This window comes from Pelmatolapia mariae, linkage group LG6 (assembly GCF_036321145.2).
Source record: "Pelmatolapia mariae isolate MD_Pm_ZW linkage group LG6, Pm_UMD_F_2, whole genome shotgun sequence".
In the NCBI taxonomy this organism is placed as follows: domain Eukaryota; kingdom Metazoa; phylum Chordata; class Actinopteri; order Cichliformes; family Cichlidae; genus Pelmatolapia; species Pelmatolapia mariae.
In genome coordinates, this window is record NC_086232.1 from 26,164,964 (window position 1) to 26,183,951 (window position 18,988).

General features: G+C 41.3%; 1 protein-coding gene across 14 annotated transcripts in view; it reads left to right on the forward strand.

Moving 5' to 3' along the window:
• The window catches only part of ptprdb (protein tyrosine phosphatase receptor type Db), a 150,675-nt gene that overhangs the window by 61,462 nt on the left and 70,225 nt on the right, over nt 1–18,988 (forward strand). For all 14 annotated transcript variants that reach the window (XM_063476372.1, XM_063476373.1, XM_063476385.1 and 11 more), the window contains exon 6: nt 18,176–18,322. In XM_063476372.1, the coding sequence (XP_063332442.1) occupies nt 18,241–18,322 (82 nt within the window). In that variant the 5' untranslated portion in view covers nt 18,176–18,240. The remainder of the gene's footprint in view (nt 1–18,175; nt 18,323–18,988) is intronic.

Here is an 18,988-nt window from a genome sequence, read left to right on the forward strand (position 1 = left end):
CTCCCAGCATCTGAGGCTAATCGATACTATACATGTCATGTCTCTGTTTAATTGGTTTGTTCTCTGCTTGATCTGCTTGTTCATGTTACACCTAATTTTTGTCTTTTCATCGCCCCTTTTCTTTTCCATGCTCACTCATCCTTCACTTTACCTCGTTATTTTTGTGTTTATCCGTCCATCACGCAATCACACCCACATACAGGCTGTGAATTGTTAATTAATAGCGAAGATGTCTTCACCTGTGGAGACGAGCATATGGCAAGATATTAAAAATTTAACTTAAGACTTTCCTAGCTTCATCTGTTCTCCACTCAGGTGGGCGTGTTCTTCATGTCTCTTCTTTTCCTGCTTCTGTATTACTGAAAAACAAAACTGTTTGGTTGTATCCTGTTTTTACTTGGATTTTTTTTTTAAATCAAAGCAAGCAAACATTTTTTTTTCTGCTCATGGACATTTTTAGCAGTGCTCTGCTTATTATTCCATAATAGAGAAGCACTGGCATCAGATTTCCATATTTATTACATGGATTGTGTATTCCCTATGTGTGTGTGTCTGTGAGCGAGAGAGAGGGAGGCTGTGTGTCTGTGTTGGATTTTCCAGGAGGAAAGGGGTATGAGATATGGAGTGTATGGAATAAAGCAGAATAAAGAAAAATAAAGGAGAGATTCAGAGAGTGTGTGAAAGAGAGCGAAAGAGATTGTGTTTGGGGTTATCCCTTTACAGGTCCCCTTCATGTACCAATCACAGGGAGGCAGGGAGACACCCTGAAGGAGCCAGGCACAACCACAACAATTCTGTTTTCCAACCACACTTGCACACATAAAATCACATGAGCGCACAATCCGAGCCAAATGGCCACAGTCAAGACTTACGTGTTCCTTACGCACTCTTTTCAGGTTCACATTTATTTTTTCTGTCTTCTTTTCCCTGCCCTCTACTTCACTTATTGTCTCCTCCGTGTGTATGTGTGTGTGTGTTGTGCTCTTTCTTCCTCATCTTCTATCCCTGTGGTGCGCATGATGGTTTAACATAGCAAACTGGTGCCAGACCACAAAGCTTTATTTTCTCTTTACAGTTCTTTCTCTTTTTTGGCTCTCTCTTTATCTGTCTCTCCCCTCCTTTCCTTCCCTCCCCTGCTTACTACTGTACAGTTTAATCTGCAGTGGGGGCTTAGTGGCACGGCTGCAGGACTTCCACATCACTTCTTTTTTTGTTGCCAGAGAATCTGCTTCTGTTTTTTCCCTATTGCCCTCTTTGCCTTAGGTCCTCTAAAGCTATGAATTTATTTAATCATTTATTCATTTTTAGATTTCCTCAGAAATTGTCTTCACAGCAGCGCCTGAGTGACACACGTTTGCATTAAAATATTATTCTATCTTTAGCCACTATTCAGTTGACACAGCGGTAAAACTCAGGTGATGTCTGTGAAATCACTGCTGAGTCACTGAGTTTTTGCACCACATATAGCTGCAAAGACAGGGCTTCCAATCACTGCTTGATCCACTTTTGAATATATAACTTTGACGACTGATTGTCATCTAAACATTTGTTCTTTCTTCCTTTATTTTTCTTTGGCAGTCATCCATTACTGCTGTGGTATTTTCCCAGAGATTACTTGTCAGTCAGACAGTGTTGGCACCTCTCTGTCTTGGAATTTATCCACTGATTGTAAATAAAAGATGGGCACGGCCCTGAGTCTGAAAAGTGAAGTCAGTGATGGATTGCCTTAAACATACATTCTTTCTAATGGCCAGCAGGAGGCGCCACATCTGGCTGGAGCAAACTAAAAACTAAAGTAGGGTAAACTCGGGTGTGACTATCATTGGTACTGACAAATTACCAGCACATGAGGCTACAGTGTCATGTCATGTTTAAAAAAAATGCTTAAGTCAAGATTTCAGGATGGCACAAAACAATTTGTGAGGTGACAGTGGCTATGTCCATTTTACATTTTCTATAAGTCACACACTTTTTTCTCATTTTTTCCCCTTGCAAGCAGATGTTTCCCATCATATGTTTTTAATGTCAACCCAATACACGTTACTGCTGTTTTATATAAATCAGAAATAGAGCAGCAAAGTCCACACTGGACACGAACATCTCACAGATGACTATTCCATTCTACAGTGAGTAATTATCCAGGTCATTACATATATGAAGGCGTAGTCTTTGCTCTGTCCTCTGGAGTCTGTTGTTCTAGCCACAATGGCAGGGTTTCAGTACTTTACCTACTTTCACAACCTCTCCATTCTCAAACAAAAGTCCAAACCACAACTAGAAACCTAAAATTGGTTTCCACCAATCACCCACAGCTCATTAATTCTATTAGTCTCTCTTAGCTCCTAATTCTTCTGCCTGTCCAGGATTAGCCTTCATCGCTGCTTGTCTGTTGATTTATAATTAATAACTTTGATTGTCTTCGTTGTTTGTTTTTGCCAATTGAATCAGAAGAGGTCTTTTGAGTTGAGCTTTTTCTTTTGTTCTCATGATCATTCTTCATCCTGTTGTCTTTCATTTTCTCTCGGCTTCTCTCTGGGGGGGCTGAAAGTCCAACACAAATCCTATTTCTTGTTGTTCATGTTCAGGAATTACGTTCAGCCGTGCTATTTCCCTCAGACTCCCTAAGGCACCTGGGATTAAATGATGCGTGATATGTGATGTGTGTGTTTGTGCGCGTGCTTGTATGTGTGTGTGTGTGCATATGCAGTTTTTGTCAGCCTTTACTGTTAGTTTTGATTGTATAAGGGTTTTCTGTGTGTAACAGCCACAGTTAGACTCACCTTTGGTGTTCTAAAAGATTCGGGGTTTGTAGACTGTGGATTTGTTGAGTGTGTGGGAGCACGTGTAAGTCTGGGCGTGTGTGTGTGTGTGTGTGTGTGTGTGTGTGTGTGTGTGTGTGTGTGTGTGTGTGTGCATGGGGATGGGCATGAATAATCTCTTTACATGCACCAAACATTTGAAATTACGTGGCGTTTTTTGTCCTTAGAAGACCTTAGACACCAGGGTGCAAATGTTGCAGGCATGACCTAAGATTTTGCCATATCAGATGGACTTAGTTCACAATAAGTGTTTCATTTATTTCAGAATGCATTTTTTTATTATGCATATTATAAACAGTGACATCACCCATTTTTTATATTTGGATGAAAGAAACCAAGAAGTAGTCATATGTGTTTTAATATGGGACTCTATGCCGATCGACTCGCTTTATGAGCCTGCCTCTAGTGGAGACCTGAGGAACTGCAGTTTTTTGCACTTCCAAGTCAGTTCTCAGGCTCAGGGGTTACGGCTTGGATTATCTGAATGACACAGCATATGTACAAATCTTCTTCAAAATGTAGTGTCTACTGGATGACATAAAGTTAGCCGTGTGATAGCTTAAATATATATAGTAGCTATAACACTAATATCAATATCAACATTAGGAGATGCTATCTCTAAATAGATTCTAGATCAACACTGAACCAACAGAAAAGCTTTGCATACTGTGCTCATCATTCTTCTTATAAACATGTGTTATGAAATCATTGCCTTTCCTCTCTAATGTATCCCAAACCACCTACTCAGCAATCCCCAACTACTCCATTCCTGGATGCCCTTTAGACACAGGAAGTGCCTTAGCAGGTTTCTCAATATCTCGATATTAAATTAGACTGGTCATTTAATACATCCCTTGGTGTACAGATTGGCATCATTTTCCCTGTGCATACTCTGAATCTCTCGGCCAAAGCAAAGAGACACCTAACCTACTGCGGCCTTTCATAAAAAGCTCCTGTAATAGGTTTATTGAAAATAACAAGGTTGTCTTCTAGAGTTACAGACGGGGCTCTGCCGCTGTCTCGGCTCGAACATCAATAAACTGTGGAGGGGGTTTTTTTCAATGGAGTGGTTTTTTTGGGGTTTTTTTTTTTTTTTTTTTTTTAGGCGCGTTTCGACTGCTTACCAAGGTATCCAGCCTAATGCTGAGAAATGTGAGCGTCCTGAGATTGTTCATAAAAGGGCATGAAACAAACCATAGAACAAAGCGCAAAGTTGAATGGGAAGGCAGTTTTATTCAGAGTTTTTCTTAATCATTTGTGTATAAGAAGCTATGAAACATGCCTCTCTACATAAATACCATCTATTTGTGTTGATACTCAAACTCTCAAAGCATTGGATAAGATAATTTATATATATCTACAAGCAGCTGCTGATCATCACATAAGTTAATTGCACAACTGGTCTTCAGTTGTTTCAGCAGTGTGGTTTTTTTAAAGCAACACAGGGACACTTGAGTCGGGTTCAGAAATCAGTCACGTCACAGATTGATCCCCTTCCTCCTGCACAGCTCTGTCACCGCCTGAGCCTGAGACTGTCTGTGCTCCCCAGTGGGTGTGTGCATGTCCAAGTGTGTGCGAGTCTCTGTGTCGGCATCTGTGTTTTCTCCCTTTTCACAGAAAGGCAGACATAATAGGCCAGTGTAAAAACTATGGCACAAACACACACGCAAATATATATGTGTATGGAGTTAAAGGCACTAAAACGTGGGATTATAACATAATCTGACATTTCTTGGCTGATATGCTGATTCACCGATTAGAAACCAGTCTGCCATGCCAGGGGTGAGTGTGTGTGTTTGTGTGTAAAAACGGAGACATAATAACAGATAAAGTGTGTGCATGGGTATGCGGTGTTTGTAGGCAAGCTTTTTTGGCTAGATGATATGAAAGAGAGCGATCATCCAAAAGACAATTGTAAAACTACATCCCTCTTTGATTAGAACTAGAAACCTCTGTATTGTCATCAACTCACTCGGGCAAAACGCACTCTGTCATTCTCACACATGCTCACATACAAGCGAGCGAGTTATGATAAGCTTGCTTACCCCAAATGGGCTTCCCCGCCCATGCGCACACAACTCCATCTGCACAAGCAGCATACATTAAGCTTGCTCAAATTGGCTGCCCAGCACAGACACACACATACTGCATCACAGAGATATTTTCTTTTCTTTTTTGTTTTGTTTTCCTGTTGTGACGTGTGCTCATTTTAAGCAGCCTAGCTATGCCGTTCTACTCTCCTCACAGACAATTTAGCTGCCTCTCTGCTGCCCTGGGTGGCAGCCAGTAAAATGGTGGCGCTCATTGTGGAAGGCTGCTGGCTGCTATTGATTTGGCCCAGCAGGTCTCTGTGGATACACACTGTTGCCCTGCCGGCTAGGCCCAGGGAAGGGAACTGTAGTGTTTGTACGTGTGTGTGTGTCAGATATAAAGGGAGAAGGGATTTTCAAGTGTACATTGGTGCAGTTTGTGACGACAACTCTCCTAAATCCTATTCTGCAGCAAGGCTGCAGTAACTATATGCTCTGAACTGTTTAAACCCCTTTGGGAAACTATAGGAAAGTCCAAAGTGATCAATTAGCTGGAATATTTTTGATGTGATTTCTTGTGTTTACTCAGAGAACAGATTTACCCGAAAAGTGCTGCTTTCTGCAATATTTCACTGTCATCTCACCTCCCTTTTCCTCACTTTCTTCCACCACTTCAGCTCCTTATACAAGCTTTGAAAAACAAACAAAGGGAAGCTGGCTTCAGACTATAAATAATGCAGAGACAGAGATTGGGGTCAAATGCTTTGGATTCCACAACACATATCGCTGAATGGATGCTTATGCACATACGTGCACACATTTCGCAGATCACATAAAGCGTTGCGTTTTTCTTTGTTAAGGGCAAAATTTATTCCCCAGTGATCAGTCAGTGTAGTAATTAAGTGCACCTGCACAGTGTCACATATGTAGCAGAGCACTAGGTGACCCTCTCACACACAGTTACTACTGTATAGGTGCAGAAGCTGTTGACTGCCGTGATGTCCCTCGATGGCAACGCGTGACAAACGAGTCTGTTCAGAACACATTTAGGTCTCGTTGCATCCTATCCCCCCTCCGCCCGCACCTCTCCTTTTCATAACTTCGACAAGGGCAACTCAGCCATCCTCTCCATCCACAGCTCCTATCCATCAGCACACTGCCATAATCTGCCGCTGCCCCGTGATAAATTGCTTTTCACGTGCTGATGTATGAGCCTATCAGCCTTTGAGGAAATGACAGATTAGATCATTATGCCTCTTTATGATTATATGAGCGTTGTTGTTTTTTTTCCTATACGTTGGTGTTTATCCAGTGCAAGTTTGCGTTGTGTTATATGAGATTCATTTTTTCACCGTAGCGTTTTCAAGGAGGGTGAAAAGAATGATGAGCTGGGTGTTTATGAAGGTGGACTGTAGTGGAAGAAGCCAATGCACATGAAACAGGATTTCTTCTAAAGAAAAGCCTTTCAAGGAAAACACCTTAAAGTCTTGAAGTCGATGCTCTGTGTGTGGACTCAAAATTTCACAACCAATCTAAGCAGTAGAGAAATTTGGTATCGGTGACTATTTCAAAGTGAGTTCCCTCCAGTGCATTAGGCAGAAATCAGTGCAGAATGCTGGTTGTTCTAGAGGGAAGCTCTTCCTCTTTGAATCTTAAGGACAACATTGTTTTGTTTCCATATAAAATCATTCTGTAATAAACCTTGATTATGCTGTCGGTCCAATGCCAAATTGTCTATATTTGGAAAACTTCTGTACCCTCAATTTGTGATTTGTAGTTCACATTTGAATAAGAATAGTTAGTTGACACTGAATGCATTGGATGTGTGTAGTTTATAACCACATTGTGAAAGGAGCAATATGTGCTCAAATATTTATTTACTTCTACCTGCTTTGTGCTCATATGGAACCAAAGTGTACAAACAGTCTAGCATTATTTTGTCATATATACCATATACTGCTTACTGCTCATTTAAAGTGTACATGCATCTAATATTGGAAAAAATGAAGATTGGGAAAGTATACTTTATGTTTTATATTTCTATATAAACATAAACTATCATTCCAGGTTGAAATGATTGTGCAGCATCCCTCTTTAATTACTTTAAAAAACAAACAAACAGGAATTAAAGGTACAAGTTTGAATTTTTGTGGAGTTTGTTATAAAATCCACACAGGGTCAAAAGTATACATACACACTCAAATATATACATTTAAATCTTTTAATAAGTGGTGCTGAAGGTTCTACAACATCTTCTGACTACAACTTTATATAACCATCACATCAGACAGCTTGCTCCCTTAACTTATGGTACAACATTCAGCAGCATAAAATATTATACATATATGGGGGTCTTTTCAGCTCTAGCCCTGAAAAACTAGTGCTAGCAATAAAAAAAAAAGCACCCAGTGTCAGATTATTGTGCTCTCAGATTCAGCACTTGAACAGCATACCCCATGAGCCCTGTTTTACGTAAACCAACCCTGCAATTAATTCATCGAGTGATGCGTGTCTCCAGCAATCACAAGCAAAGAGAGGTCTTGTTTTACAGTTTATATAGTAAAGAGTATGTACTGTACATGTTTACTCTGTGAGTTTTCGTTTCATTCAGCCAAGTGCTTTCTCCCTGACCCCTGACTTCTGAATCCTCTCCAGTTGTATGTCATTCTGAGCATCAATGGCTCATAGAAACTAGGACATGCCTTGACAGACAGCAGGCTTTTCACATTTATCTTTCCCTAGCATGTGGAGGTGTTAGGGTCCATTTAACAAGCCTGAAGCTGCAAGATTGCAACATGCAAGATTTTCCATCACTGCCTTCATCGTTATCACCAAACAACTAAGATTATTGCTGTGTTAATGCCTGTGAGAAAGCACTACAGGTCACATATCTGTGCACCTGCAGTATTCTCTTCATGGTGCCTAGTCTCCTCTGCTGTAAGACAACCTCTGCACTGCTGTCACTAGCCATTATAAAGTGTACACCACCATACAGGTCTTTTCTCCTCACAAGCCAATGCTCACACATATAAACACACAGAAGGAAGCACATGCATATATTCTCCATATTTTATACATGCACAGCATCACACACATCATAGATTCCTGCTCTTGTTTGAGCTCACATCTTGCAGTTTTTATCCACTCTCACATACAAGTCACTACAGCAGCTCATCTTCCTCCCTGTATCCTTATCCCCAGCATCCTCTTCTGTCACACCAACCCTCTGCATGTCCTTTTCTAATTTTGCCTCCAAAACAATTATTAAAAGTATCTAAGTACACTTTTTCTAGTGTTGTATAGATGTGTGCACAGTTTTGAGGACCTTTACTTGAGTATTTTTGCTTATGCTACATCATACTGAATTTTTTTTTTGTGATGCTGCTCGTTTTATGGGTGCATCATGGGTGCAGATTTCCTGCTTTGTGGAACAACACAGTCAGTCTGTATCTAAAAGGTGATGTTAATTAATACACTCAAGCACTTTATTACTGCTCTCTATGACTCCCATGATAAGCTAGTTTATCACTAAAGGTGAAAACAACAGTAAACAGTTCACCTGTCTCTGAAGAAAGATAACAAAATCTAGCTAACAGCGCCCTTAAAGCCCCTCCTTCTTCTTCCCCTCCATCCAGTCGTATTGCTAAGCTAACTGGCCGCTGGGTGTTGCTTCATATTTAATGGTCAGATATGAGGGCGGTTTCAATCTTCTCACCCAAATGTCCACCAGAAAGCAAATAAGCAAATATCCTAGTTCTTTTAGGAAAGTCTCCGAGTTCCACCACTGCTCCCTCTCTCCTGTCGCTCTCTCTAAAACAAAATATTCTTTTCTTTCTCTGAAAAGTCTCAATGAGTTTGGATAAACATGCATCACTGATAGATCTGGGGTGCAAGTCATATTTTGAAGTCACGGCGCAATAAGATCCTTATCTGTTTAACACTCCACTGTATTCATCTTACTCTAGGAACTCAAACAAGCAAGCCTGCTGTTATATAAAACCCTGGATCCAGTTGAGACAAATGGAGCACTGATACTAACAAGCAGAACTTTTTAAGGGCTGGTTGGGAAATCATGTTAATCTCTCTGCCTCTTGGATTTCTTGCTCTTCAAACCACACACACACACACTGCGGGTCCAAACTTCCTTTCTTGGTGACATCATTGTGTTGCGGTGCCCCCAGCGGCAGCAACCCAACGAAGGGCGGAGGTGCTGTGATGTCTGATTTGATTCACCCTGACAACCAAGGACCATTTGGGAACCCTGTAACCACGGCAACTCCCATCACAACATTCAGGGTGGTTGGTCGACAGGGCCAGTCAGGGTTCCTTGCATCCATTTTTAATGGCCAATGTGCTTAGTTGCTCTTCCCGGGCCTGTCTCCCCGTGGTCCCATCTCCAAGAAGGAGAGGCAGCCGCACTTGGTGGAAAAAGCCCCCATTACATATTTATTGTCCCCACTCTTAATTATTGAGCCAAAGGATATATAGCCAGGCTCTCTCTCTCTCTCTGTCTCGCTCTCCTGTCTTTCTTTTTAACTCGTAGCGATCAGATCTTCTTTCTCCTGTCTTTTTTTGCTCTCCCATCTCTCCATTTGTCAGACCTCTGTCCTTTCAAACTATGTAACTTCATATCCATATAAAGTAACCACCAATGGAAAATATGAGGTTTTGTGTAAACTGTAGTCTCAGCAGCTTGTGTTGTGGAAAGTTACCCAGCATGTTTGAATTTTCCTGCAGAAAACCAATGGAACTGGCACATGTGACAAGTGTGTGATGTTGCATGTGTCACAGCTCGAAGCAAAGCTATTTCTTATTTCTCAGTTTATACATACACCTCATTAAGCAATTTTGCATGTGTACAACTTGGTCTTTCTGCTCTTCTTTACCTTCTTTAAATTGGCAGCAGCATATGCAAGACATAATCAAGATTCTGGCACATGTTTCCTTCCTAATTATAATAGTTATGGTTGATTATATAGTTGGAAAGAATCCTTCAAGATGCTGCCACATGCTAAAAAACACATTTAAAAATCCACGCATGGTGTTCACATCGTTGCTTTTCCCTGCATGTTATTTTGAGTCGTACCCATGTACTCCCACTACTCTGCTGGCCAAAATCAATCTGAGGAAAAAAGCTTTGGTAACCCCATCCTTCTCGTTCAGACATTGTAACATGACATTGGAGAAGATTGATCTAGAAATGTATTTTTGGACTCCCTTTGACCTTGAGGGTAGTTACTCTTTACGACTTTTAAAATCCCCTTTGTCTCCGTTTCGTTGTTGCTAGGAATATTTGTGTGTGTGTGTTTTTCCAGTAATCAGTAGGTTTCAGCCTTCTTCAAAGTTTCCCTGAGCTTGTACAGATGAATAGTTGAAAAGGAGAGATTAGGATTTGATTTAATTTGTCCACTTTGCATGAAATCAGCCGGAGGGAACCGTGGAAAAAGCATGACTTTTTACATTCAAATGGAGCTCGCTTTTATCTAGTCAGCAGTCACTCCTCTCATTGACGAAGAAAGTGGTTTTCTCTCACAATAGGAAGGCCATCTCTTGACTTGTGGTGCACCGTGGAATTCAGTGAATGTGTGAAGTAGAGTTTATGAGCTGCTGCGTGGTTCCACTGCCGCCGCCGCCTCCTCCTCCTCGTCCTCCTCAGTGTCAAAAGAAAACAGGAGGTTCGCTCAGTTGTTGAGCACCACTGGCCATGTGAGTGGCTGTTTCTGTGAATGGTTGCATGTTTTGAGACCACAGGTACTGTAAGTGCATTCAGTGGACTCTCAGGGGAAGTGAGCAGAATGTAAAGGACTGCGCTGAGTGAGCTCTCAGGCTGATGAACCTATTGAGCACCCAGGTTAGATAGTATATAAAAGAAGAGGATTTGGGAGATAGGTTATAGCTGTAGATAAAAGGTCCAGTTACAGAAGGGTTAGCCCGCTTCTGGAGGAAATCCATATTTTATTTGATGTGAGAGCTGTTCAAAGGGCTGTAAATTATTACTGCCATATTCCTGCTTTTAGAGGTCACCCTGGCAGCTAGATAGATATTTGTATGTGTGCTTGTGGATGTGGATGTGTGCCTGTGTTAGCACTCATGTTCCCCCTGATGTGTATCCAGTTCTGCTAGACATGTGTAGCATGTCACAGGGCTGCAGCAGCAGTCACACCATAACCATACTGCGGGCCCATCGATCCATAGATCTATCCTCTCTCCATCCATCCATATACTAAAACACATTACAGAGATGACTGCCTCTGATGTGACACTTTACCTCCAGCGATAAAGGCTTTCCGCTGTACAGTGAATGCCGCCGGAGGAAGGTATCGTTGCCAAAATGAGCACACTTGGAAGCACGAGAATACGAAAAATATGACATAACTAGATTTTGAAGTACTGTACACGAGTGCTGTTTTTACTGTTTCTGAGGCTCATTGCAGATTTATCAGTGTCCAGTACACTGCGGCACGATTTTGCTGTTGTTTACAAGACTTGATTGAGAAAATGAGAAGTGGTGTAATTCAGAGGTGGTGTGCAGAGTGTACACTATAACCGAGGTGACAGTGGTGCAGTATCCTGGTAAGTTGCTAAACTACATTGCTGGGACGTTGCCAGTTCTTTCAGTTGACTAATGAGTTAGTTGGCTTATAGTTTCTGCTCTAATGTGAATTTTAAATCACAAGATTTTTTCTTTTTTACAGCTCCTGCTGCGCTTTTTTAAAAAAAAGACATTTAATGAAAACAGGATACGTGTAAAACATGGCTGAAAATGTTTCCACTGTGTTGCTGCTACTTAAAATAAGGCATCTGAGCTCCAGTTACACGGGCACAGACATAAAATTACCACACCGAAGTAACCGCATTGCTGTACTTTCGCTGTCTCTTTCCAGCTCTTGGTTTGTGTGCCACTGAAATCCCTCTCTTTAACCTTCATGGCCCTCAGCTGGTGCTCATCTCTCATCTTCTTCCCAGTTCCTCCCTCCATCCCTCCCTGCTGCTATCTTTACAGCCCTCTTACTAATGCACCGCTCAATTAGCCTTCGATGAGGCTTCCACTAAAGGCTGGATAAATAGGTAATTACATGTTGTCATCCCCCCACCTCTTGCTAATCCACTCAACTTCACTCCACTCCTCTCTGTCTACTTCTCTTTCCCTCTTGCTCTCTCGATATCATGGGTGGCTGCCAGAGATGGTCCAATAGAAATTCAAGAGTGGGTCTGTTAGTCACAGCTGGCTTAACCCGTGAACTGGCCATATTCAGCAGTCTGCTTAGTGCAGTTTCCCCCCTTTTTTTCCTCCCTGTTATTTGGTGAAATGTATAATCATAATGGGAAAACTGGAACCACCCACTGGCTAAATGATGTCAATATCTTGCCTGCTAATAGACTGTATGCAGTCCGGGGTATTTTGGTCTGTCAGAAAGAGGTGACATAAATGGTCAGCGGTGGAGAGCAATAGTTGCACTTTTTGTGAGACTGACAATCAGAAAAGCACTCGCTTTGGCTCAGCACTCTAACGGCTATTAAAGCAATCAAATCGCCTGCCTGAAGGCAACAGTCCACAGGCAGTCGGTGAAGCTAGTGGGATGTATTATTGTGCCGAGGCCCAAAAAAAAAAAAAAAAAATAGAAACAAACTATTCATCAGCTTCAGAGCGACTGAAATAAATAATTGCAACCATGTTGTCTTTGAGTTGTCATCTGTTACATCAGTGATAACAGTGTTTACCATAATACATAAATGGCTATTAAACGGTATTGAGCCAGTCAGGCTTGTGAAGTTTGCCGTTCTCGAGGTCTCCACATTATTCAGCAATGTCGCAGCAGTATGGATTTTCATCTTTCATGTGTTAAGAACAGACTGCTTTCACTCAAGGAGCTGCTGAAAAGGGCCAAGCTTCCTTTTGGGAGAACCAACTCAAAAGCTTTTATTCTAACATCAAGGAAACAGAACTGAGGAGGAAGGAAAAAAGGGTAATGTCTGCAAATTAAAATAAAAATGTGTTCTGAAATGAAATAGAAGCCCGTCTCGCAATCTGAAATAGGTACTCTTTGCCTCTTTGAGTATGAAATTTGCTCTTATTTTTATTCAAGAAAATCCAAAATCCCCTCTCGCCCACCTGATAAGACACTTGATTGACATTGCAGTGCTCCTTAAGAAAGGTAAGATGATGGTGAGACCGTCTTACAAAGGCAAAAAAAAAAAGATAGTTTGCTTGAGAGTTTGGGATTGGATGAAAGTTCGGGGTAGCGAAAGGAGAGAGAAAAGACGAAAAGGGGAGGCAGAGAGAGAAGCAGCCAGGCTGAAGAACGATATAAAGGGAGGGAGAAAGAAAGGATAAGAGGCATGTCGTGAGGCGAGGAGGACAGAGTGTTTGGTGAACCGGGGGAAGTGATAAGTTGAGTACAGCCAGATAGCCTAAATCCTCATCTCAATCAATCACATTTTCTCTTCCTCCCCTCTCAGTTTGTCTTATTGATTTCTTGTTGCTGCCAGTGTCCTGAAAGCCAGCTCAAATGACTTTTCAGAGTTTTGGGGGGCTCCATTTCCCAGTGAAAACTGGTATTTGGTCATTTGTTCTCATAGCTATATATAGCTATATGTGCAGCAGCTCACTGTTCCACATTGTACTCACATTAAAGTGCTTGACGTGTGTTATGGTGTGAACTGAGGAAATTGGGGCATCTCTTTTTATCTTTAAGAGCAAGTAAATCATATGTCCTCTTAAACAAATGGAGATGTAAAGCTTGCTTATTTTGAAAATGTGGAGATTAATATCACAAATACATGTGATTTCAATTCATCATCTAAAATCTATTGCTCTTCACTTCTCCGTCATTATACTTGGTGAGGTCAATAAGTCACGCAGCAGTCAAGTTTCAAGTGTATTGTTCCAATTTGGATTTACAGGCTTAAAACGTTGGTGCAAAAGGTGCAGCATCTTAAAGTTTTTTGGTAAAAACTGCGGCCAAGTTCACAAATTTATGTGGTTTTTGATCTGTCATGCATGGCTAATGTGGAAAACATTGAAAAAAGTTGAGGCACAGATGGCCTTAATTTTTTGAGAAAATGTCATCAGTAATGAAAAACAATAATTGAATATAAGCATTTGAATCTTCGGGATATGCAGCTGATGTATACAGTTTACGTGCGTCTCAGCGCCCACACGATACCACCGTCTGAGTCACTTTTGAAAAGGCCAGCGAGGTGGCTCGGCAGAGCACTTTCTCTGTGTCTCTTGTCTTGTGTTTTTCTCACACTGACAAATAATAACACACGGGCATATGATGTATCTACCTGCATACAGCGGCTGCTCTTGAACGCTCAAAGGTGGGTGAGTTATCCTCTGCAGAGGCAATTAAAATGTGCCAGCGCAACGCAAGTTTTGTGCCTTTAAAGATCATAATTTCTCTTAAAAAAAATGCTCAGGGCTTACTTCTGGAGTCTGTTTGAGTTTGTTTGTGTACACTTGGGAAGATGACGGATAACTGGTAATCAGCATGTGTATGAGTTTATGTGCACGCACATGCTCAGTAGTCATATACATCAAACAAACACTCTCCCTTCAAGCCATATCCAGCTGTGTTTTCTTTGTTGTGCTAGGAGACAGTTTGACAATTTGCTCTTTTTTCCCCTTTTTCTTATTTTATACTGCTTGTTATCTATCCGTTATGTCAGTGAGTGCTTTCAGATCCTGTGTTAGTGACAAGGCAGCATCTTCAACTTTGCCGTTAAGCCGTGGTATTAGTTTAAGGAGCTGTTAAATAATCAAACGACATGTTGCCGTCAAAACCACCTACACTGAGATGGAGGAAAAGCTGAGAATTGAAGTCCTTTAGGAATTAAGTTAGTCATCTTGAGAAGAAGAAAAAAAGCCACTTTTGCCACACGAGTGCTTTCAAGGAACCACCAGGTGTTACCGTGGTTACCAAATGATCTCATACAGGTCATTTGTAAGATGACTTTCTTGATAAAATAACAGCACCAGAGATGAGCTGACAGCTTTCACTCCTGAGTTTGTATGAGCTGATCCATAAAACTTACTGCATGTGTGAAAGCAGCCCGAAATAATCAAAATATGGTCTTTGAGAAAACTTGAACTCGCTGCTGAGGAGTGCAACAAAAACCTTGTTGTTGCCACTTAGCTTATCTTGTTTTTTCTCGTGCGGCGCTATGATGCAACAAACACAAATTGTCTCTTCATTGACATTTCTGTCAGTCTGCCACCATTTCAACAGGGCAAATAGAATAAGTTAATTAGTATGTCTAATTGCATTTGGTGGCTCAGCTTTTGGAATATCAAATCAAATTAGGATTCTCAGTGTTCTCTTCCGTGGCACACGGTTTGCCTTAAGCTATGCTTTTTAGGATCTGTCTTTTGTCTTTGTCTCTATCTTTCTCAACATCCCTTCCAGCTGTACTAGGCTCTCGCTTTGTAGTCTCCCCTCCTCTCTCTCATCATCCGCCCACACTTTCTTTTCCTTTTCTTTCCGTTTTTGGATCAGATTTTCACTTTCTTTTAATTTGTTTTTTTTTTTTCCTTTTGACTTGCACTTCCTCAGTTCTCAACTTTTGATCTCTTAATGAATTGTTTCCGTTATAAATTGACTCTGTAACAACTGGAAGAATGCAATAGATTAAAATAAATGCTATAAATAGCACTTAAATGAATTTAACCTTGTTTTTTCTATGTTTTCTTGATTATTATTATTACTGAAACAAGGCTGTGGACATATTTTCTAATCCTGTTCACCTTTCTACGTCCGTCTGTCTGTCCCGGACGTAGAAGCATAAGCCGGTCTGCCACTCTTCAGTTAGTCTTTGTTCTGTCAGAAGCTATTCCAGCGATAAGTGTAACAGATAGCTGCAGGCCCAGGCAGACAGACAGTGTATAATTGAGTGATAGGGACTAATGTAAGTGAATGGCTTAGGGCCGACTGTGATCTACAGCAGCAGCAGAAGCTCGGGCATAGAGGGAGGCTTTCTGTTAGGCCGTCAGTAATACTAGCAACAACAGCCACCAGATGACAATCTGGTGACTACCTGGCTGTGTGTGTATGATTGTCCGTTTGTGTGTGTGTGTAAGTTTGTATTTTGGGCTCAGGTTATCTTCTTTTTGTCTTTTTTCCATTACAGGTTTACCGCTCCTCTTTTATTTCTCCTCTCTCCACACACCTTTTCTCATATCTTTTTATTTATCACTACCTCCATCACTGCCACCCCCTAAACCACCCCGAGTTAGCTCTTTAATTAACGTGACACGCTGTGAAGTGAGTTACTAAATAATGCAGGCTTTTCCAGTGACAGTGAATAAGCTGCAGTGATTAGTGGGCATACACAGCACACACACACACACACACACGCATAAAAAAAAAAAGATCCATCCTTACCAATATTGAATTTTCTGCAAATTAGACTTAATTACACAAATGTGCATATGAATGCTCTGTGAAGAATGCTCTGTCTGTTATGAGTATGCATTTAGAATGACAATAGCAGTCACCCTGTAGTTAGTACAATAAGTAGAGTTTGTGTAATTGAGAGCAGTTTTTACAGCTAATAACAAAATAACTTGTGAATTAATTAGTAAGAACACACACAAAAAAACTTGTTTTTCTTTTGGGTAGATCCTCAAGAAACACAATAAGTATTGTGCCTGGCTGTACTGTACTAGAGTAGTGTAAATCAGTGCAGGACTTAATTTGTGCAGGGAGAGATCTAGGTTATCCCAAAGCAATTGTTCCAAACCAAACCAAGTGGAAAATCCAGTGAGGGTTTTAGTTGTTTGCTGCCTTAGCTGCAGGGATGCAAAGAGCTCTGGGTTCCAGTGTTCTTCCACCCCACCCCCCTTGTCTTTTTTTAATCAGATGGCTTGTTCACGAGTGGAGGGGATTAAGACTGCTGCTGCCGTTGCTGATGAATCTGTCCAGTTTTGGAAGGCACACAAACACATGCACATACCCTCTCAGTCACACAGCTGCAGGCACGCACAGATGCATATGTAGATGCACACACAGAAACAGTTCAGTTACAGGTACCTGCAGTCAGAGTTAGCGAACACAGGAATTCACGTAAAGCAGCATGAGCATGAACCCGCACATATGCTTGCATGTACACTACAGCGCAGGCCTAGACGCATCCCTCTCCTGCCTCTGCTCACTTTCAGTGTCTCTCATTCAACACCGTCAGCTTCTGGACAGCAGCAGTGATCTGCCATCTCTCATTGTGTCATGTGATTTGAGCTGTGAGATTTCTGACACACAGACTGACGCCTGTCTCTTCTAATGCCAAACACTCACACCAGGCACTACAGATGGCACAAAGACAGACAGACAGACAGTTAGAGAGACAGAGAGTTAGGAATAATACAAAAAAAATCGACTGATGGAAAGCAGAAAGAATGATGCAATGGAGAGAGTAACAACAAATGACAGGAAAAGGGAAGGAACGTAAGTTAAAGAGAAAGGATATGAGGAAGTGACGAGGGAACGTTTTGGAGAGTAAAGACTTTAAAAGCAGGAAAGGACCTGACAGAGTGTAAGGAAGGAAGGAGGCTTAAGATGAAGGGATAGAGACATTGAGCTGTATGCTGATCCAACACTGTGTGCAACATAGCCAGCAGATAACACTAGTCAGTCTCCTCCCACTTTAATCTGCCCATCATCCATCAATCCCTTGCTCTAGCGTTCCACCCCTCCATCTTAAAGCCAGTCATTCCTTTTTTATCAATTTGAAATCATGACGATATGACGCACATTTGGAAGAAATCCATTACTGAAGTACTTTGTAGTACTTTAAAGCTTTGTAGATTATATAATGGGCAAAAAAATAAAGCAGAAAAACTCAGACCATTGCTTGCTTGGGAGATTTAAAAAAAACATAACTGAACTTCAATAGTCGCTGATTTTTTTAATGCCAAATGTTTGCCATAAGTTGAAATTCATCAGCTACTTAGTCAACTCTCTCTCTCTCTCTCTCTCTCTCTCTCTCTCTCTCTCTCTCTCTCTCTCTCTCTCTCTCTCTCTCTCTCTCTCTCTCTCAAACACACACACAAGTGCACACACATCAAAACACACCTCTGGCAATGAGAGTATGGTCTTAATGAAGCGAGAAGGGGAGAGGCAGCTGCATAACTGGAGTGTGAGGCCCAGAGGGAACTCACACACTTCAAGTCTGTGTGTGTGTGTGTGTGTGTGTGTGTGTGTGTGTGTGTGTGTGTGTGTGTGTGTAGCCACAGTTGATATAATGTCTGAAATTCTCTAAAAATTGGACTTTCTGTAATAACTGTGTTTCCTTTTCTTTCTTTCTCTGACTCCCTGCTTCCCTCCCCAGGTTGTGAGAGCCTGTTTCTATTGTCCTGTTGTACAGTGAGGCAGTGAGCTCACGGCTGATACAGCATGCATGTGTCGACATATCCCATGATGCACTCCTGTCCAGGCCTGCTCCTCCTCAGCTTCCTCTTCCTCGCTGATGCTGACAGTGAGTGCTTTCACACTCTGCACTACTGCAGACACAGCCACACACACACATGCGTATATAATATTGTGCAGAGGTTTATGACCATTATATGTTTGGATTTGTGTACATTGAGGAGTTTGAATTTCATTTGGTTTATTCTGATGAAATCAAACCAAACAAACAGCCAGAGTCATGAAAGCAGAACAAACAGATCTGCAGTAGATGCCATGGACTCAACAGAGCCATGACCTCATTAACATTTAGCTACAGTGAGATTACTTGAGGTTCCTCAAGATGCACGTGACAACAAACCTCCAAAGTATGTAGAGTGTAAAAAATATAATAAAATGCTTTTTTATAAACTGTTGCTGTCATTTATTGTACCTTGTGATTCATTGCTTCATTGCTAAAGCTAATTGTATATATTATATATGTTATATATAGCTGTTTGTGTTTCATAGACCACTATTCTAGATATCACATCCCTACTATATGTGTGTGTGTTTGTGTGAGTTTGTACATCTGTGCATGAGTGTATGTTTGGTAGCAGGTTTGATACAAGGCCAGATGTTTTTGTCCATCCCAGTATTACTTGGCATGGATAGACAGACCACATATGGCAAATCAGATAATTTCCCTACTGCTTGTGTAATTGTGATTATACCATGTGCATGTGTGTGTATGCAT